Raw genomic sequence first — 20,297 nt, 5'->3', positions numbered from 1 at the left:
TAAGAAGAAAAATCTCTGCTCTATTAGATACTACTAGGTGATAGTGACTAACAAATGTTTACATGGTAGTGATTTCTTCTATAAGTTACATTTTATTTCTATGATACCCTTGAATAGTTTTTCAGTGTGTTTTCAAAAATGTTCCCTCTAAGGGGTAATTGACATTAAACTTGCCACATTTTTCACATTTCACTCTTTTAATGCAATCAAGTATATTTTTTAAAAGTGTAATTATAATCCAAGAGTCTATTGTTAAAATAGTTTTAGTGAAAAAATTCATCATATGTACATACACACAATATTCGCATTTGCTGTTTTCCCAGAGTCATGAATTTGACCATTATTATTGTGATGCTGTCCTTCATTTCTAAATAGCTTGAACTTGGTCATGGAACACTACATTTTGTTCCATGGTGATTCCTTGAGAATATCCTTGGACTAATTGAGTGAAGAATTGAAGCATATTCTAGGGTTAGACTAGAGGAGGCTCCACTTTCCCACGGAATTTGAGAAACCTCATCACAATAATTTATTGAAGCACTTGTTGAATTTTTTTTTCCAGTTATTCATATTATTGGAGTGGGGAGATTGCCAGTTGATACAGAGATGGCAGAAATATTTGTGATCATCTTCAGTATAATATGCCTAACATATAATTAAGGATCTGACATAGGCCATTTTAAAAGTAAAGTTCTGGTAATGTATCCACTGTATTCTAAGTTCAATGTTCCACTGAAAATCAAGAAGTGACCTTAAAATTTTCTATTTGCCTTGGTTGTAACCAAATACAGGATATTTTTATCTGCACCTTACTACTATGAAAAAGGAAAATTAGTAGATTTACACCTCTAAAGAGTACATTTTAATCGTCTAAGGGCTGGTTTAATCAGATGAGCACAGTCATTGGCAAGCTGAAGAATTTTAAAGTTGAACCTACAATTACTTTGAATAGCTGGAGCCTCAAGTAAGTGTGTGAGGGTCCCTAATCTCAGGTAGGAAGATGTCTCTTTCAATTACTTCCATAATCAGACTTCTTACCTGTAGCATGAAGTAAAAGAATAAAAGTATTTCCAAAATATTGGAGGGTTGTCTGGAAGCCATATAAAAATGGTCTGTAGTGTTTAGTGTTTAATAAGAGCAACAACAACATCGTAAGATCTCACACAGTGTCTGAGTTACAATTGTCATAAAAAGGCAAGGAAATTATACAGACCTTATAATAAAAGTTATATGCTTGTGCATATTAATTTACTATTGATTGGTCAAACTATCATCTTTATCTGAATAGAATTTACAAAGAAAATATTGTAATTTTTTTAACACAAATATGTCTCAACTTTTATCTGTTTGAGTAGGCTCGTTCAGGTGCTGTTTTTCTGCCAAGTTTAAATTTTCCTTATTAAAAATCTAAATCAAAGTGTGTATATACTTCTGATTCAGCATTTTAACCAAAAGTAAAAACCTAAAAAATAGCTGCACTGTCTAAAACATAGATAACCATTAAGAGTAACCCAACTACAGGAAAATAAATAAGTGAAAGAAGAGGAATATTGCAACTCAAGAGAGAGACTAAATCTCTGCAAATAATAGAATGGGTGTTCTTCCAGCTCTGAATGTTTTCATATTAGCTTGAAGTTATGAATACATTAAAAATTTAGTTACATTCAAGGTACAGATTACTTTGGATATTGACTGTAAGCCAAAATTAAATCTGCTTTTAAAAACAATGTTAAAATTTCTAAATAAACATCTGAGTAGAATACCGGGGCAGGGGGGCACTTTTCTGGCCTCCAACCAAAACAGGATTGTTTTCTTCCTTTGGGAAGAAAAATGTCAGCTGCCAACACACCAAAGTGAATTACTTTTAGGTAGTTTTTGTTGCTGTACCATCTGCCCAGTAGAGAAACATACTGATGGTGCAGCACCAGTTTTCATTCAGATACTATTGCTTTTCTCTTGGGAGCCTTTAAAGGAAACCTAACTGCTCTCTTTCCTTGTATCATTCTTCTCTCAAAAGGCCACTTAACATGAGCTGCTATGGGGTAGTAGCAAATGAAAACAGAAGTCCTCACTTGGTTCTTCCCTCTGCCTCTTTATGATGCTTATTTCTTTACAGATCCTTTTTGCCAGATGCCTTTTCTTCCTTATGACTTAGTAGCACATCAGTAACACTTAGAAAGCAATGCAGCTGGGGTGAAGGAGGGGGAGTTGGTGCCAAAGAAGAGGCAGACCTTTTGGTGCACAGTTTTCCTGGGCTTTCTTCTCCATCTTTCTTAGTCCCTTTATGGCCACCATCTTCCACCCAGCACACAGTGGACCTGCAGCCCTTTTGCTCTGTGACAGCAATGGTGGTCAGCAAGCCCTGTGTGTGCTTGTGGTTTCTGTCCATGTCAGAGCAGGGTGAGTATGAAGGTAAGTTCTTGTCCCAGTGGGAGCTGTGCAAGCCCCTGCCCAAGAGCAGCTCGGCACAGAACAGCACTAGTGCATAGGGCCTTGCATCTCCCACCTCACCCCCCGCTCTCAGAACCCACTTTCAACATGTCTCCCCAGAATTTTTTAGGAGTAAGAGGTAATAAATGGTTTGACAGCTTGGATACTTCATGTCTTTTTAAGTAAATAGGTACAGGATGTCTAAGACCGTTGGCTCTGATAAAATAAGCCATTTTATCATTTACTTTCAGCATGAGGGGCCATGAACCAGCATTTGGATTGAAATCTGGTCATTCCCGTAACACTGTTGTAATACAGCTCTTCACAAAAGAAAAGATAAATTTGCGTGAGCGTGGTCTCACAGATTTGTTTAATGTCTCTTTCTTTTTTCCTTTTGTTCATTCTCTGTGTGTTCCATGCAGACTCCCAGGCCTTTAAACATCATTAAACAGAACAATGGTGAGCAGATCATTAGGAGACGAACAAGAAAGCGCCTTAACCCGGAGGCACTTCAGGCTGAGCAGCTAAACAAACAGCAGAGGGGTAGCAGTGAGGAGCAAGTCAATGGAAGCCCCTTAGAGAGGAGGTCAGAGGATCATTTACCTGAAGGTCATCAGAGAGAAATTCAGCTTCCCAGCCTCAGTAAATACGAGGCCCCAGGTTCATTGACTAAAAGCCATTCTGCTCAGCAGCCAATATTGGTCAGCCAAACTCTGGATATTCACAAAAGGATGCAACCTTTGCACATTCAGATAAAAAGTCCTCAGGAAAGTACTGGAGACCCAGGAAACAGTTCATCGATATCAGAAGGGAAAGGAAGCTCAGAGAGAGGCAGCCCGATAGAAAAATACATGAGACCTGTGAAACATCCAAACTATTCTCCACCTGGAAGCCCTATTGAAAAATACCAGTACCCACTTTTTGGACTTCCGTTTGTACACAATGACTTTCAGAGTGAAGCTGACTGGCTGAGATTCTGGAGTAAATATAAGCTTTCTGTTCCTGGGAATCCACACTACTTGAGTCATGTGCCTGGCCTACCAAATCCTTGCCAAAACTATGTGCCTTATCCCACCTTTAATCTGCCTCCTCATTTTTCAGCTGTTGGATCAGACAATGACATTCCTCTAGATTTGGCGATAAAGCATTCCAGACCTGGGCCAACTGCAAATGGTGCCTCCAAGGAAAAGAGTAAGGCACCACCAAATGTAAAAAATGAAGGTCCCTTGAATGTAGTAAAAACAGAGAAAGTTGATAGAAGTACTCAAGATGAACTTTCTACCAAGTGTGTGCACTGTGGCATTGTCTTTCTGGATGAAGTGATGTATGCATTGCATATGAGTTGCCATGGTGACAGTGGACCTTTCCAGTGCAGCATATGCCAGCATCTTTGCACGGACAAGTATGACTTCACAACTCACATCCAGAGGGGCCTACACAGGAACAATGCACAAGCTGAAAAGAATGGAAAACCTAAAGAGTAAACCTTAGCACTTAGCACAATTAAACAGAAATAGGTTTCCTTGATGGGAATTCAATAGCTTGTAATGTCTTGTGAAGACCTATAAAGCACTTCATATAGAGAGCATGCCTTATCCAATATTAAATCCCTTGTTATTTTCTTTTTTTTTTTCTTTTTTGACTTTATTGTTCCTTTTCCTTTTTTAAATTTTTTTTTTTATTATTTTTTAAATGAGTGGGTTACCAAGAAAAAAGAACAGTTGGATGGTGGCCAGAAGGGGAGGAAGATAATTCAGTGGGACATGGCCCACCAAAGCTAGCCAGAATGCAGTGAATCATGCCGAATAACCTTGAGAAAATTTTACTGGACAATTAATACCTTTGCTGTTGTGTAAGAGACATAACTGGCAAGAGTGCAAAGATGTGTATATGTATATACTGCTGCAGGGGTGTAGTGAACATATGCACATTGTATATAAGAAATAGACATGTTAAATATACAGAGTTAAAAAGTCATTTTCTTTTCTTTAATTTGGGCAAATTTCTGCCCTACAACATGCCTTAGGATCACGTTGTCCTCAGAGCTTTGGCAGCAATGTCATATATATGTGTTTCTCAGACTCAGCTGATTTTTAGCTACCATTTTATCACTACATTCTTTCTGGCACACTTTAGTCTAGAAAAACCATTTTGTGCAAGTGAACTCTCTAATACAGAAGCCACATTCCAGGTTTAATTTGCATAGAATAAGGTAACCTGCTGTATTTTATTTTAATATATTTTTAATATATTACATTTCTAAACCTTAAAGTCTAAGGTTACTTCTCCACAGGCTTAACATTGCTATACATACCAGTCAATCCCTTCAGTAGACTTATACCAGCTTTTGCTAAGTAGCATTAAATGTCTTCATAGTACTTTTTAATACTTCAAGCTTTTTAAAAACTATCCATGAAGGGAAAGCTCCTCAGCATAACTGCTCAGGGAAATAGGGCTAAATAACTAAATATTAAATAATTGGTTAAAGGTGCTGTTAGACGAGCCTCCATGCTTGCTACAAGGGTGTACAAGAACTGACTTTAATCATTTTCATTATAGTGTCCCAACCAGTAGTTTATTGTTTTGCCACAGGGATGTAGAAGATATTACAAGCTACTGGATGCACTGTCAGATTAACTTATTTCATTAAAGAAGTTGGGAGAACAAATAGAAAAAAACCTTATTTTTCTAGTAAATATTAATGTATTACATTTCAAATAATGGTGCCTGACATATTGAATAATTATTTTCTACAGTGTACGTATGCAACAAAGATATTCCATCATGCATTAGAGTCAGTTCTGGCTCTGCCTCGCTGTTTACATTTGCAAATGTAGCAAACAAGGTAATGAAGCAACTATTTCTATTGCAGTAGGTATCTTTTTTTCTGTGTGTGTGCATTAAAGTTGTAAACGATAACATGAAATGAATGAAATTTGTTGATATTAATGGTATGAAAAACAAGAAGGAAATGAAAATATTTTTATGCCTACTTAGGAAAAAAGGGTAGCACTATTCATTCCAAGTACTTTTGTATTCTTAAGCTCTTAACTCACATTGTTATGCTTAAAATGATAAACATATATCCTCTTTTTATTGCTTTGTCTGTGTTTCAGAAGAAACATTTCAGAAATAATTTTGATAAGTGCTGTGTGATGATGCAGCACTGATATTTTATTGCATTCTGTAGTAGCATTGCACTCCATTTTTACAATATTACGCAGTTGCTTTTTTGTTTTGTTTGGGTTTGTTTCTTTTTTGCAGTGCAGGGTCTTAGTTCCTTATGGTTGGATGGCAGGTGTAGCTCAACTGGTTCATGAATGTTGCAGCGAATGAAGTTTAAAATGTCTTTCTGATATTATGTTGTCTTTTATTTCTCCATTCATGCATTTTATTTTTTAAAATGTTCTATAAAAATATCTCTGGACTAAGTCCTCTCTTGAGATTATATGTAAAGGGTCCTATTCTGATCTCACTTACACGCCGCCTTTCTCAGATTTTCATGTAATTGAACTAAAGCATCATAAAAAAAAAAAAAAGTTCTTGTATTTAACTTACCTGAGTCTCACCACTCTCCCTTCTAATATTTGGTGCACTTATTAAGATACTTAACCAGATAAACAGGGAGGTGGAAAATAAAAGGAGAGGTGATAGGAAATGTCTTATAGGGGTTGGCAAAAGGAAAACCAGGAGGGAACTGGCCTAAACATTCAGCACTTTGATAGTCTTTTGAGAAATAATGTGCCTAAAGCAGCTGGCAACAAACATCACCAAGCATGAGAGGCACTTACACAGTTGATCACCAAAGGTCTCACTGACCTTGGCAGTATTTATGTGTTATATTTTCACAGAGGTGAAACATTATTGCACAGTTTCTCTGATTTGTTAGGCACAGACAGGCTATTGTTCAGCATAGGCTGCATTCCTTCCTGCTCCACCCATTGCTTCTTTACTGGTGAGCAGCATATGGAACATCCCACTCAATCTGCTGTGGTTGAGTTCTGTAACCCTTCAGTAGTGTTCTAGGTTAGCAAAGGATGTTGGGCCACATTCTTCTTTTTCTTTTTTTTAGATGAATCTCCAGCTTGATACCAGTGACAAAGTCTGGTTATGTTTTTACTATTGTTCTCCAGTAATAAGTTCTGACTTGGTTTTTGTGGATTTATTTTTGTTGGGTATTTTCTGTTTCCTTTTTTTTTTTTTTCTGTGGGGACTGAAATAGATTGCCCTCGTTTTGTTATGTCAGGGTCCAGTGTGTGTCCTTTTCAACTTTTCCAAGGAAGATGTTATACTCAGTAAGCAGTGGTTGTTATTGGCTTCAAAAGTAGCTGCCTGCCGATTTTCAGTAGTTACTGGTTTGACTTACTTCACTTAAGACGTACCAGTTCCTCTGGCTTCTTCATTGATAGAAGCTGCATCTTCATGGCAAAATATTTTAGAGGGACATGTGCATTGTAAGACTTCAGCACTACCCTGAACTTCATAACACTTCTTGTTAAACTCAGAAGCAGAGGCAAATTAACAGGAAATACACATATCAGGGTTTGGGGATGAGGAGAAATGAAATCTTATGAGTGCAAAGAACAAGACAGAGCTTTGAATGTTACTATTGCACACCTAGACGATGCAAATAAGATTTGAAAAAAAGTTCATTGTTCTTGCCATGACATATTGAGATGTTCTAAGATTTCTGCTTTTTAAGAAATGGGATTTTGCTGTAGCCTGTTCTCTTTGATTGGGATAGGGGGAGCACAGTTTTGTTTCTTAACAAAAGAGAGGTGACTCCATCCATCTTCCAGACCCCTTTTCAATGGGTACTAATAAAAAGAAAAAAATCCTGACGCTGGAAAAAAATAATCTTATTTAATAACTTTCAGATGGAAACCAATATTAGCATACACAATTGCTGCACACACTGTGTTTCAATCAACTTACAGCACTAAAAATTGAACTTTCAAGCAATCAGTCTTTGTTCTCAATTTGTCAGTGGCTTCAAGGTGGCAAACTTCTCTTAGTAAAGGAATGGTAGTGTAAGATCTTAAAACGTATCTCAAATTGGACAACCAAATAAGTAGATGTTTCAAAACAAGAGGATTTGTGGTGCCTGTCCCTAATCAGACTGTGGCACAGACAGTGTTTGCAGTAACTCTCTGTATGGATGGAGCCATCCTGTGACATCATCTGCAAACCAGATTGTCTCTGAGCTGTCACTTCATGGCTGCTGTCCCCTCATTGCTGCAGGAGATGAAGATGTTCCAGAGCACAGTTTGTGTTCAGGTGCCAGATTTAGACTGCTTTCCAAAACAAGTGCTGCACCTAATTGCCACTGTGCTGATGAAACTCCTCCCTTAATTTTTCATGGACTACCCAGAAAGGAGGAAAGACACTGGATGCACATATCTTGGTTTTGCCTAAAAAAGGCACTGTTTTCTATTGTGACAGTTTTAAAGGGAGAGAAAATTGAGACATCTCAAAAGGTGGAGACACACTGTGAGCAATAGATTATTTTTATAGTTAGAGGGGCAGCAGGACAAGTGACTGATGCTAATTGTATACAGTGCTGAAACATAGTGATTGTGCAATGGGAAAAACTGATTTGGCAACTGTGGATTAGTACTCAGTTCAGGGACAGACTTTCAAGTCCACCCTTGGACTGGACACTGTTGTTTTGTAGTCATAACTACTTGCTTTATGTGCTAAGGATGTTGTCTACCATCTGCTTTTTTGCCCAGTATGTCTAAATATATTCTCATTTTTGCTCCTGTATTGATTTTTCTTGGCTGACTTAACATGCTAATTCCTAATACTGGTCAGGAAAAGCCAAGGAGATTAGAAGGTCACTTCTGTGCAGCCAGAAGGATAGATATATTTCCTTCTGCTTCTGTGGAGACAGTTATGCTTGGCAAAGAGCAGTGAGCAATTTGTCAGCATATCCCAAATGTGATAGATAAGTGAGAAATCCCTTCTAAATTTTTTCTAAAGTTAAGATGGGCCAAGTAAAATTATTTACTTAATTTTCTCACCTCAGAATAGGATTCCTCACTACTCTCTTCCTCACAGTTTTTATTTCATTCAGCCAACTCTGGAAAGCTGGCAGTTGGGGAGATGCTACTTGTGTAGTAATCACACAAACCCCAATTTACTTTAAAAGGATAAAAGACAGTAATTAAATGTCTGACAGCCAGATAAATACCTGTTTCATTTGATTCTTTGTTACACTTAGTAAAATTCCTTTACTAGGAAAGCAAAATTACACTTGCTAAAGTAAAAATATCGTGACAGCTACCATAGTTTTCCATTCCTATCATTTTGGCCTCTGAGCTCTGTGTAGGAGAACAGGAAAAAAGGAAACATCTCAAAATGCCATTGTAAATTTAGCTTATAGCAAATTCACCAGCAGGAAAAAGAAAAAAAAAAAAAGAAAAAAAAATTGCTTCATAAAGAATGACTTCATGTTGCTAAAAACCATCATTAAACTTGTAGCCCTGATTTGACTCTAGAATGCTGGCTCTTAATGTTTTGTCCTTACAACACATGGATGTGTTTTTTGTTCTGTTTTGTTTCAGGTTTTTGTTTTGTTTTGTTTTTTGGTTTTCATAGTGCATGTTCATTTCTACTCACAAACATGTTCTTGGTGTATTTCTTATGCAAACAATCTTCAGGCAGCAAAGATGTCTGTTACATCTAAACTTGAATAATAAAGTTTTACCACCAGTTATAAATCAGATTTGTGTCGTTGTTTCTGGGGAGGAGGTAATTGCATGGTATCACTATACCACAGTGGGGTTGGGGTGGAGAACAGTTTGGAGTGGAGCTGCTCTGGGAGCAAGATGGGACTGACAGCACCTGTGAGTAATGGCTGCTTGGTATGGCTGAAAGGCAATGGCAGCACTGCTCAGACGGGAAAGGCATGGAAAGGGAAGAGCTCCTTCAAAAACACATTAGCCCTGTCACAGTCCTTCTGTACTTAGGGCTCTAGATGTGATCCAAATCTCATTCAGATAAATGACAGGATTTGAGTAAAAGTCTCTTACAATGGAGTTTGAATATTTTTCAGCGCTCCATCATCCTGGCATGACATGACTGATTTTATTCTCATGCCCCAAGGAAGAGGAAATACCTCAACAATTTGGAGAAGTTATGAAAGAAAGGCTGATACTGAAATGTGATCAGGTATCCAGGGTCACCAGGTCTACTCCTCATATGAAGTTCATGATGGTTGTGAAATAATTCCTGATACTCAGGACTGTGGTTTCACATCATGGCCACAGCTCTTCCAGGAAATCCTGCTGGCTCCCATCACACAGGTTATTGATGCAGTGGTGACTCAAGAACAGAGAATACCACCTACAAGGTTGCTGCCACCACTTCCTTCAGCAACCTTGGAGGTTTCCTCAGAGGTCCCAGCCAAAGCACTGACCAAATCATCTCAGCCTGGCATTTGTTTGGATGAGTGAACAGATCTGGGTGGTATGGCTCCAGCCATCATTTCCATTATGCTGTAATTTCCTTTCTCCATAGGTTTTGTATCATCTCCATGGTTGAGACCATGTTCATTCTCATACAGAATATTGTTTTAAAGTAATACAAAATGGTAAAATCTGTTTATGATGGTTAGGGCTTAATTGTAAAAGCACCATGCCAAAAATAACTTCTGTGACTCATTCTTCCAGTGAATTTGGATGTAAAACCCTATGCATTTGCAGTCTCTTTTTAATTTCCTGACATTAATAAAAATAATAACTGTAGCAAAGAAAAAAAAAGCTTTCATATGTGAGCAGAACCAGTTTTGGAGACATCAAATATGCATTTTGAAAAAGATGCTACATACAAAAGCTGGTCACTATGCATTGTGTAAGACTATATACATACATACACACATATATATATTCTTACACTGGTATAGAGTGTCTGTACCAATGTAAGTATTATATTAAACCCTATTTACATATACACAGAGAAAGTTCATGTATGTACAGAGAGTTAAAATTTAAAAATTGCATATTCTAAGAATATATTATGAGAATAACAATATTTAATCCAAATGTCTGCTATAACTATAAAACTATCCCTGACCAATGCAGTATGTCTTTAATCAGAGTTCAAAAGTGTTTAATAGTGCACTTCTATCTCCAGATACTGAAATGAGTTCATAATTGTAGGAGCTGATGACCTCAAATGTTCCTTTGTGGTTTCACTATTTGTGAAACCACATTATTAACATTACATTATTAATGCCTTTCTCATACAACAGCAGCTACACAAGTAAGCAGCTCATATAAGTGCACACCAACATAGTTATCAGGTCTTAATATGCTATTATAAGGTTTAAATTTGTGCCAAGAACTAGGGACTTCTTGTTCTAGCAGCAGTGTCCTTGATTATTTCCTTTTAACTAGTGTCATCTCTTGACGCAGATTAAAACTCTGTTGTCCCATGTTCAGCCAGCCTGAGAATAGAAAAGATAATGCATCTGCTAGCAACAGGTTCTGACCCTTATCCAATGAGATTTATAAATGTATGAAGTTTAAATTGAAAAAAAAAAAAAAGTAAATATCAGAATAGGTGTTAATGCAGTAGAAAATGGACAGAATGAATAAGCAGGGTGCTTCATTCCATATAGAGGGGAAGGGGGGTTCTTTCAAGAGTATTCTATTATTAGAAATGGCCTGGATTTCTTACAACCTTATTTATTATAAATCACAAACAAACCTCTCTTTATAAGACTGGTGACAGTGGGGATATAAAATCAAGGAACAGAATCTCAGTGAAACTGTTCACTGGAAGTTTCACTGTGATGGGCAATTAGGCTGGACAGTTGGGACACCTGAAACCTGATGGAGGTAGAGTTTGTACTGACACCAGCTTCCTTTTGATTTCCATGAAGAGTCTGACTAATCCTTGTGTGCAGAACAAGTGTCAGTGGATCCTTTCTGTAAATGAAAGTCTCTCCTACGCATCCAAGGGAATTGAAGTGTCTTTCACACATTGTGGTTGCCTTGTCAGTGGAAGTGTCTGATTCAGCTCCAAATGCTGCTGTGGAATTGGCAGCTTCGTGGTGAGATTGATACATTGACAGTTGTGTCACCCACCTCCAAACAGCTCCATCAGTGCTGATACAGTGTCAGAGGAGATGGCCAGAAAAGAAATACAACCATTTAAAAGAATAAGAAAGTAATACACTTAAGAAAACCAAAGAACCTTTGGTTATGACACTGTGTAAAGATGATGGCTTAAATCTGCCACAGATGTGTGCTTTTTATTTTTGCTTTTTTTTTGCCTTTTTTTTTTTTTTTTTTTTTTTTGGCAAAGACAATACAGATGCTGTGGACATATTTCTGAATGAAATAATTTCTTTTATGACCTGTAATACAAAAAGCAAAGCCACGACATAAAGCTAAGCTAGCTCTCTTCTCATTGTAGCATTCTTTTAATAAACTAAGACAATAAAAGTGTGTAGAACTGGATCAGGAAGCCTTTCTAAATGATGATTTTAAGGATTTTAATACTTTAATACTTTAAATTTTATTACTTTGCATTTACTTTTTTAAAGAAAATATCTTGGAAAATAAAATGAGAATATTTCTCATTTTCTTTCTATTTTCTTTCCCTTTTAATATTTTCTTTCCACTTTAATCAAATTTAAGCATTTTCCTCCCTTCTGGAATCTGATAAAAAAAGAAAAAGATTTCAGGCTATGAAAGTAGGAGGTCTGAAAGCCTTTCAGAAAGGTAAGGTGATTTTTCAAAGTTAATGTTCCCTAAGGGTGGCATTCATATTGCAATACTTTGGACACTCAACTGTAAATGCAAAATATGATCCTCATTTTCCTGAGAGTCAGTTGAATATTTAGCACAGGAACATTGAATTAGATGTTCATAGCCATCCACTGGAAGGGTCCATACTGGATGATATCCAGAAATCCCTTTTAACCTAGATAATTTTGTGATTATAAATGCTCACAGATCCAGTTAATTAGTGTTTCTCCCTTATGAGTGTAGCATATACAGTGGGGAGCATTTGGAGACAAAGGCCAAAACAACCTGAAATGGATCTGTAGATGGAAATGGTGCAGCATATCAAGAGCTCTCTAATACACGGGCCTCTGAGACCAGAGCTGTATGCAAGTACACAATACCCCATTAAACACATGGCTCTTAACTGGAGCACAAAGGTTCTTCCATCTATTTGTATTTCCATAATAACTCACAGCAATATATCTCTAGTAATTATACATTAACCTCTATCATTAAGCATAACATGCTAGACTGCTGATGCACTGACGTTGCTATTACACTTGTTAACACAACTCGGGCAAACTTCTCTATAAATCAAGACAGGAGTTGGATAATCACTCCAGAGATCTGAGTGGCTACAGCAGTCCCTAGTGTGCTTTGTCTAGGGCCAGAACATGCCCCCAGCCAGGTCCGTGCACAGCTGGGGAATTATCACAGAGGAGGCAATTCCCAGGTCTCGGGGGAAGAGGCAGGAATGGGTTGTGGCATTCCCTTAAAGACAAAGCAGCAAACACCAAGAGCCATGGGATAGATCCTGAGCAGCTGCCACACTGCTTCAGTGTTTGGGCTCATTCTGGGGGAGCAGCAGGTTTCCAGGCAGAACTATACCAGTTTCCTAAGACCAGAAAATGGCCTTGATCACTTTTAATTTGCTAATATTGTCATTGTCTCCATTGACTTGTTCCCCTTGTCTGATTAGGGTGGCTGAACAGCTTTATCTGCTATTTTGATACCTGCAATCTGCTGTATTTGTCTAGATAAGATGTAAAGGCAGAAGGAGTTTTCTTTCCATCTTGCATATAGACATAGACTTTAGGAAGAAAGAGATGCTTCCTGCTACTGGGTGGGTGGTGATCCTATTGTTTATCTTGTTTGTAGACAGAGCTATACAATACGTACATAGCAGATGTCTGCACTTGATCAAATAGATCACAGTCCTACTTTGTGTTGTCCTATATTATGAATTCTGTGGGCAAATCTTTGGTTTCTGGTAATACAACTAAAGAAACGACAACAATAAAAATTCCTGCGCTTCCAGTTTCATAGCACAGAACATGGCCATCTATTCCAAGCTGTTATGATTACCACCACTTCTGAGACAACCCAGTTGTTCTTGCCCAGAAAAGGACAAAGATTATTTCTTTTACCACAACAAACTTCAGTGCTGTTTTGAAAACTTCTTAAAAAGGACTTGTTTCAACACAATTCAATGAGCTTTACTTAGAACTTAATAAGTTTTATTTCAGCTCTCATTCTAGGAAGTTTTTGGTTTGACAGTAGAAAAGCCTGATTTGTGTCTGTTCCAAATGTAAATTAATATTCTTGCTAGCTCCCTTATCCAAGCCACTCTACAAACAGACCTTGAACTACATTAATTATTTAGTAAATAAAAATCTAAGTGCAGTTTTTTAATTAATCATATGATTCTTGTCTTTGAAGATTCACTCAATCATTCTCTGATGTCACCTTCAAATTTAAGCCGAGATTTCTGTGATGCTTTTAGTCATGATATTATGCAAACCCTCTTCTCTGTACTAGGCAAATCAGTATATTAAAAACCTTTTCATGGAAAATACACTATTTTCTACATAAATTGTTTCAGATTAAAGAGAAGAAAAAGTTATAAAGATGGATTTACCTATACAGCCCAAGTTTGCACTTAAGCCAGCTTTCTCCATTTCCTGGAGATTGTGCTGCTGGTGAGGAGACATGGAATAGCACACTAGAGCTGTCTGAATTACTGGCACACATAAAAGGGGAGGCTTTACCCTGCATACAGTCTAAGATGACAAAGATATTTGGCAGCAGAACACCAGAAAACCTAAATATTAAAAATAAATAAATAAATAAATTTGGAATTTCAAATTGGAACATGAGAACTGGAAAAAGAATTAATGGAGCAAGAGTGAAATATGTGATTATCTTTAAAAAAAACCTCAACAAAATATAATAGTTGTCAAACATGTACGAATTAAAGCTTATTCCTAAGAAATTCATAAGGCTATTTACAAGGCACAAAAGATAACAAAGTTCCAGGGACTATGGGATGTGTTGGATCTGCCAGCTGTTGCACAAGCTGTTGATTACTGGGAACGTGCCTTGGGTAAGACAAGGCCTTTTCTCATTCTTCATCAGCTGCCTGAGACCACAGTTTCAGGAACACTGCAAGCTAGAGATGCTGCCAAAAGCTGCAGACCCACTCCCATCTGCCCTGCTCTCTCTTCTACTCCTGCTCTCTTCCCTCTACTAGCACAAATATTTGTGTCTCCCACTTGCCCCAGAAAGTTGTCTTTAACCCCCATGAATTCCCTGATGCAGTTCCCAGCACAGTGACAAGAACACCTGTGTCAGCAGTAAGTGGAGGTAAAATGAGCAGACAGGGATGTGGAAAAAGGCAGTGTGAGATTTTTCTTGGCAGCTGTTATCAGTCTAAAGTGTTCAGAAACTTACAGTCTTGGGGGGCTGGACTGGTCCTGGTTTAGAACAGATCTCATCTATGCACAACACCGAAATTTTTTGCTCAAGGTCTATATACAGGATGAGGAGTAAAACTGCAGCTGCAACACCCTGAAGGCCTTTTCCCTGTGCCAGCAGCTGCTAGGGATCCCCCCTCTTCCCGTGGTGGCCATGGCTGAACTGTCCTTTGGTAGCACAACTGCAAAAAGTAGGCTTTTCCTTACATTGTAGTGACATTTTTCTCACAAGTAGTGACATTTTCTTAGATCCACCAACTGCTTAGCCCAAGTACTTACTTTGCCCATGCCAATAGAAAACCCATTGCTAAACTGCCCTTGTACTCCAGAGCAAAGCACTGCAGACTTATCACCAAAATAAATCACTACAGAACATAAAGGAAATTGCATGGTGAAAATTTAAGGGTTCCTCTCTTTAGGCAGACATTAGGTAGACATATTTTACTGCTCATTATATAGACACTTTGTAGTTTTTTCCTTTGCTGTTTCTTTCTCCATCTCAGTCTCACCTTTGATTCCATTCTGCCCCATATAGATCATCACTGATTGCTGCATAATTTACCTCTGCATAAAAGAAATGCTGATTTTCATTTGAAAGTGAAAAATTGTCCCTAATATTGTCCCCGGCTTTGCCTATGGAACCACCAAAACATCTGATTTGAATCAAAGGCTCTCTTCAATTAATGGTATTCCTCTTCTCCTTGATACTTTTATAATAATTAATACTAATTTACTAAGACAAAGTTCTGAGGTTGCTCATTAGTCACCTGAGACTGGAACTTCTGGACCAGCGATGGCCTGGGGTAAGACCAGAAAGTTTCACAGAGGAACAATCCGCAGAGGAGGGGCAGGTGCTTTTGTTTTATGCAACATATTCAAAGCTCATCATCGTTTTGCATTTAGATATTTTAAATAAGGACACAAAGAGTTTGATAATAGCAAAGCAGGCAGATTTATCCACCTTCCCAAAGTGATTTGCCTCTGGAAGTTCCAGCTCCAAATTCCCTAAACTGTTTATTGCCACAGGGTAGGGGATTAATCTAAACCAAGTAAAGCAGCCACTTTCCCCCCTGCCTGCCCATGCAGAACTGACCTTTGCTACAGCTGGAACAGCAGGGTTGGACATATTTTGACACCTGCCTCAGTTTATGACATCCCATTTCTACAGAGCTTTATGGAACTGTGAAACGGGAAGGTTTGGCACAGCAGCCAACTTACCAGCTCTCCCTGCTGAGGTGACCTCTGAGAGCAGAGCAGGGAGCTCTGAGGATGGGAGGAGGTCAGGGTGTGCTTGGGGCACAGCAGGGCAGCACCCACTCAGACATGTTTGAGGATGCTGAATTTCCTCCGTCCTCCTGCTGGGCAGCTCCAACCACCCTCAGCCCACGGACTCACCTGCACTGCCCAACTCCACCCACACCAGGCTTTGGCTTGGGAAGTACTGATGGAATCTGGGAAACAGGGAGGAAGCAGGAACATTAAGAGCTGTAGAATGCTGAATACCAAAATCCCTACCACTCTGTAGTAAATTTTAAAATTATATGACTCCCTGAATGAGATCTCACTGAAAGCAAAGCACAAAGGAGAAAAGGAGGAATGACCATACTACACATCTGTAGCACTGTTCCACATGTACTTTAAGGACATAGTCTTTAAAAATTAATATATTCTGTGATTCTTCTTTAAAATAATTTACAGCTGCTTTTCCAGCAACTGAACAATTATTTTTTTCTGCAAATCAGACCTCTTTTTAATGTATCTGAATTTGAGTGACTGAAACATATGGAATATCTTGGCCTAGAATATTTCAAATAACTTCCATAATAATAATTATGATTTGGAAACTGAATAAAGAAGATACATCACAGATACAGCAAACACATAACCTGCATCTCAGATTACTAGGTCTGTGAGTTCATACCAATGAATCCTCAGGTGTGTGCAAGAAGGATTTTTCCTCTGTCTACTTTATAATGAGAGAAACCACAAGCCCCACCTACTTATTCTTGCTTCTCAATTTGGACTACAGCAATTTAGTGTTTATTTGTAAAGCAAAAATTTTTGGAGATTATTCACTGGAAGTCTTCAGAACCCCTCGAAATGTAGTTTTCCCTAAAACATTCTCAGTGAGGTTTTTAAAACTTGTTCAAACAGAATCAAAAACCAATTTAGATATATACTGAGCTAAAGAATATCCCTCTTTCCCATTGCACTACTGAAATGTCAGGAATGGAATATAAAACCTTGATTTCTTAAAATCTTTTCCACACCTTCCCATTTCCACTAATTGGATACCTGCTAGAGTCACAGTCAACCCTTACTTTATCAATTCAAAGAACCAATGTAATTTAGCAAATCAAGTTAATTTCATGTAAATTATGGGTTTCCTTAGAGATTTCTTGTTTTAAGTATTGATTATTCACAGCCTTCTCTAATTCATAAAGCCTGGGCAGAGCAGAGCACAAGGGAAACAGATTTGCCAATAATGGCCAAAGGGAAATTTGCTGGACCATAAGCCTTTACTAGAAATTGACAATCCTCCCTTTACTTTTGTTTGCCTCGCAGTGCCCTCTGGAATTTGTAATTTTCTGTCTGGTTTCTCTTTTGTATATATGCCTTCCCTCTTGCTAGTTTAGAGATGGAACTAGTAATTTTTCAGTCTTCTAATGTGCTTCTACCTTCAAAAACACAGGATCTGAACATTCATTGTGAGAATACTGCTTAAACTTATTATATTAGTATATAGTTATAAAAACATCTTATTGTATCAAAATGTCATAGCTGCCAGTAGTGGAATGTAAGTGAAATGGATACTGTGACATGAAGATATAAAGAGATATGAAATTATTCAGATCAGCAAAAATAATTTATTTTTCATACGATGTTCCATTGTTCTATATTTAATCCAAGCAAGCTTTTAAAACACTAAATTCAAAGGTAAGGGCTGTATAAGTGTCTGTGTGTATATGCATTTTTTTCATGTTCATGAATTCATTAGGGCATGTTCACTTTAACATCTGCTAGAGGACCATTATTATTCTCTAAATCTGAATAAGCATTCTCAACTTCTTTATCCTGTGTCTTGTTGTTGTACTCTTTTGCTGAAAAATTTCCACTGAAAAATAATTTTTCCATTTTATTATTTCTCCACAGTCCCTGGAGTATATTAATAATATTCTCCAAGTTTTATGTCTTTACTATTCAAAGATTATGTAAGATTGAATAGACCATCTTGCCATATAAGCATGTTTTAGTTATTTTTTTTTCCCATCACAGCTTTTCTAACTAACAGAATTAGATACTAATAGAAGCACATAAAATTATCTATGCAATCATTAATAATATATCCATTGTCACTAAGTTTCTCAGTTCTCCAAAACTTTTTAGCACATTTCAGTTTAACCTGAAATAATGTAAACAACAAAGTGATTACACTTATATGCTACAGCCTGGGGTTTTTGGTCAGTGTTTTAAATTATGCTGCCTGGCCTTTTTTGCTGCCTGCATTTCAGTACTGCCATCTTGGGCAGATCAGCATGACCAGTGTGCTCTGGTTTCAGCTTTCATTTCCATCAGCTAACTTGGATTTGTTGAAGTATTTTGCAGATGTCAAATACAATTTTCTGAGTCATATGAATATTCAAGAAAAAAAAAATGCATCATATACGACCCAATGATACCTGCATGTCTGTCTCATATACTGACGGGTGAACCTGGAGGCTCTGCAAATTAGAGTGAATGAAGATCTTCATTTGCTGAAACATGATATAGGCTCATCTTTTTTGATCATCTTACTTTTGCCAAAAGTATGGTATAAAGAAAAATGTTTCTAGAAACATAGGCTTTGCCAGACTTCTCACTGTACACATTCTCAAGTCCTTGTATGCTGGTTCAGGTAAAGATTTTAATATAATGTTTCCAGAAAAGGTGAGATATGTCCTAAGATTTTAGTGTTATAGTACTTAATGAGACTAAAAATGGAATAATTCTAGACTAAGAAGACATCTAGATGATTAAAGAAATTGTTTTTCTAGATTAGTAAAGAATAGTTTTCCCAACTATTCACAAGTCAAGGAGTTAAACTTCCATAAAAGGTACAAAGCTAGGCTGAGAAAATGCCCTTTCTATTTATTTAATTCAATCAGAAAATATTTATATTTTGTTTCAACCAATGTAAACACAAACCTGAGACAAAGAAACAGAAATTTCTTAACCTTATCTATAATATCACAATATACTATAGATAAATTTGTTGCTATTCCGATATTTTATTGGTGGTAATTGCTAGCATTTAATTAAATTTCCTATAATTATAGTAAATTATTAGTGGAATTAGTCATATTAAGCATATGAACATATTTTAAAATGATCAGGGCTTAAAAGAAGCTGGTACATCAATGGATTGTCACCGCTCAGACAATGTTTATTTTGATTATTGGGGAAGGAAGGAAGAAAGAGGGGCTTATTATCTACTAAAAGAAAAAGCCTAAATGGGAAAATTTCACCTGTTTGCTTGGATCAAACAAGCTTCATAACACGGATCTGCTTTTGCAGGGACTCCATCATCTTCACCTGAATAGGAAAGAATCCTAAGGTCCCAAATACTTCATCTGTTTGGGAAATAATGTTCTGCCATGACTTTGACAAGTGTAATCATAGACAGAGTGTCTGTTCAGCCTCTTGAACATCTTCCCATATAATTTCAGTTTTTAAAAAAAATCCCTCTCCTTTTGAACTTCAAAATAAAACAGATTTTTTTTTTTATGTGTACTGCCCTATCATTTCCGTGGTTTGATTTCAGTCATATGTAAGTGCTAAAAGATGTGTCTAAATGGATATGAAATTGATTAAGGTGATTTGGGATGAAAGACTCGATAGAAATGTCAAACATTGTTGCTATTCACTTGCAATTCACTTCATTAGTGGATGAAACGAGCAAAGACTGTCTGCAGTCACCTTCTCATTTAAGACATTTGATTGTTTTCTTAGGTTTTTTTTTGAAAAAAAAACATAAATGACATCACCTTGGTTCAGCTGGAAATTGTATAATTCTTTTATTTAAGAATTTAAGATTTAAGTTGAAAAACTCAATTTTATGTTTTTCTGTGGATATTAAGTATTGGCAGAACATGTGACATTCCTGTGTCTTTTTTAAAAAGGAGAAAAGAGGAAAAAATAATGTATATGGTATCATAGCTCTTTGTATTTCCCTATAACACCAACTGTAAATGGTTTATAAGTAGCTTACTGCATCACTCCAATTATCAGTAATTTTCTCTCTCTTTTCAAAATAGCTAGCACTGATCTGTTTCTCAGAAATCTATTTCTATTTATCAGCAATTTAAAAATTTCTTAGACTTTTTTTTGGCAAGTAATT

At 37.1% G+C, this 20,297-nt stretch overlaps 1 protein-coding gene across 9 annotated transcripts in view; it reads left to right on the top strand.

Annotated features, from left to right (window-relative positions):
• The window catches only part of TRPS1 (transcriptional repressor GATA binding 1), a 212,633-nt gene extending 203,481 nt beyond the window's left edge, over positions 1 to 9,152 (top strand). For all 9 annotated transcript variants that reach the window (XM_077782366.2, XM_021546559.3, XM_021546561.3 and 6 more), the window contains one exon: positions 2,853 to 9,152. In XM_077782366.2, the coding sequence (XP_077638492.1) occupies positions 2,853 to 3,914 (1,062 nt within the window). In that variant the 3' untranslated portion in view covers positions 3,915 to 9,152. The remainder of the gene's footprint in view (positions 1 to 2,852) is intronic.
• The last annotated feature ends 11,145 nt before the right edge of the window (positions 9,153 to 20,297 follow it).

The sequence above is a fragment of the Lonchura striata genome, chromosome 2 (assembly GCF_050655825.1).
Source record: "Lonchura striata isolate lonStrDom1 chromosome 2, ASM5065582v1, whole genome shotgun sequence".
NCBI lineage: Eukaryota > Metazoa > Chordata > Aves > Passeriformes > Estrildidae > Lonchura > Lonchura striata.
This window is presented reverse-complemented; position numbering and strand designations above follow the sequence as displayed.